The sequence below is a fragment of the Gouania willdenowi genome, unplaced genomic scaffold (genome assembly GCF_900634775.1).
Source record: "Gouania willdenowi unplaced genomic scaffold, fGouWil2.1 scaffold_434_arrow_ctg1, whole genome shotgun sequence".
NCBI classification, from domain to species: Eukaryota; Metazoa; Chordata; class Actinopteri; order Blenniiformes; family Gobiesocidae; genus Gouania; species Gouania willdenowi.
The window spans coordinates 92600-94431 of NW_021145195.1; the positions used below are offsets into that span (position 1 = coordinate 92600).

The 1832-nt window shown below is 44.9% G+C and overlaps 1 protein-coding gene across 1 annotated transcript; it reads right to left on the reverse strand.

The window, feature by feature from the left end:
- Positions 1–272: 272 nt before the first annotated feature.
- LOC114460373 (uncharacterized) lies at positions 273–1832 on the reverse strand. Its single transcript, XM_028442313.1, has 2 exons — positions 1339–1832; positions 273–864 (listed from the first exon to the last, which is right to left on the reverse strand). The coding sequence occupies exons 1-2, from the start codon at positions 1803–1805 to the stop codon at positions 306–308; spliced, it is 1026 nt and encodes a 341-aa protein (XP_028298114.1). The 5' UTR covers positions 1806–1832; the 3' UTR covers positions 273–305.

Sequence of the window (1832 nt, forward strand, 5' to 3'; positions counted from 1 at the left end):
ACCTGATCACGGAGGACAGAAACATCAGCTCCAGTATCACACAGAAAAGTGACTGGTGTTTGTTTTGGTCCCACCAACAGTGTACGTTTTGGGTATTTGTCATGTGTTAATGTTACAGCTGCATAAATGGAGAAATCAACAAAATGATTTGGATTTAAAGGTGGGGGATGTTCATATTCTGCAGGTAAATCATTGTCATATTGATCAGCATCCTCATCTTGCCCTAAAAAGGCTATGTCACACTCTGAGGTTTCATTATCTGTTCCGGAGTCACTGATTACACTTCCCTCCGGCCAGTCCTGGCGTCATTGCCTAGGAGTTTGCCCGAACGGCGTATGGTCTGTCTTTTGCTTTCTTTTTGGGCAGTCTCTTGCCATATGTCCTTCCTCATGACAAATGAAACATTGTCTTTTTTCTCGATCTATTTTTGCTTGTTTTTCCTCATCAGGCGTTCTGGTGCGATATGGCTTTTTTCCCTGTCTTTTAAACCCTGAGCGTTGGCTCACCAGGGCTGCAGCCATGGCCTCAGCCAATACATTAACATTAGCTGACTCAGTTTTTGCTTTCTTTTTCTCAGTGACTTCATAAGCATGTTCGGCCCATTCCATTAGCTCTGGAACAGTGAGGGTGCGGTGTGTGACACAGTTTGCTTTTATGAAATCTGACACGTTTGGCAACAAACCACTGATTAACCACATTTTTAGCTGTATTTGGTATGGATTATCCACCAGCGGAGAATGAGGAAGCCCGCTATTAGTCCTAAAAACCGTTTCTAAACGGGCACGATATTCCATTGGCGTCTCGTCTGATTTCTGACGACACGCACTTATTTCTTCGTGGCTTGGGGGTTTTGTGTAAGTCGCCCTCACTCTTTGCATCAGTGCTTCAACCTGCTGTCGCAGCTCATTAGAGTTATGTGCTAGGGGCTGACGGTTAACTTGTCTCCCGGTAAAACCGCCCACCACTACTGGATATCGGTGTCTAAGTGTTAGTTTTAAAACCTTTTCCACCTCCAGTCCATTTAAATGCCATGTCTCAATCAACCCACATACTTGTTCAGCATAAGCAGTCGGGTCCTTCTCAACGTCACATACGCCCCTACAGGCATCTAATGCTTCCTGCTCCGTCCATGGGCGAAACAACAACAGCTGTGGGGGATGTGCACCCTGTAATGGATCCTGTGGGTTTAGGAATTCTCCTGCACGAGGGTTAGCTACCTCAATCATAGGCAAAATTGGATATAGATTTTCCTCTATCCCCGCCTGGGCTATGTGATATTGCTCATCCTCCTCACTGTTAACACTTTCTTTCATCTGTTTTGACTTTTGTTTAGCTGCCCTAGTCACAGGTCCCTTTGTTTCTTGTCCTGCAACTGCTCCCCCCTCTTGTAAACCCCCTGCGGCCCCATTCTGTTGCTGATTTGTCTCCTCAACTCTACGCGGTACACACACGGTCTCATCACAAGGCTGTATTTTAGCTGCTGCTAACACTTTCTGTTTCCTTCTCTCTTCACCTTTCTCTATCTGTGTTTTCCTAATACTCATAGCATCTTTCCAGATACACACTACTCTTAAGTGGTCTGCTATTAACTCAGCCTGCTTAGGACGTAACTTTTTTAATGCCTTCACTCTTTTTCCTTTACACCAGATGGACACTTTCTCTATTCCAGCTTCGTCTGACAATTTCCCTGCAAACCCACAATTTTTGTACCAATCTTCTAGATAGCAACAACTACCGGGATACTTTCTCTGCATGAATTTCACATCATTATTTTCCATCAATGCTTTACGCTGCGCGTTACCCATGTTCTCAGCACGGGATTTACAGACACC

What these genes read in the sequence shown, in the direction of transcription:
- LOC114460373 (XM_028442313.1), bottom strand. Translation starts at nt 1,805, where the DNA reads ATGGGTAACGCGCAGCGTAAAGCATTGATGGAAAATAATGATGTGAAA. An exon ending in ACAAAGGGACCTGTGACTAG is followed by an intron (nt 865 to 1,338) that starts GGCAGCTAAACA and finishes GCAAAGAGTGAG; the next exon opens with GGCGACTTACACAAAACCCC.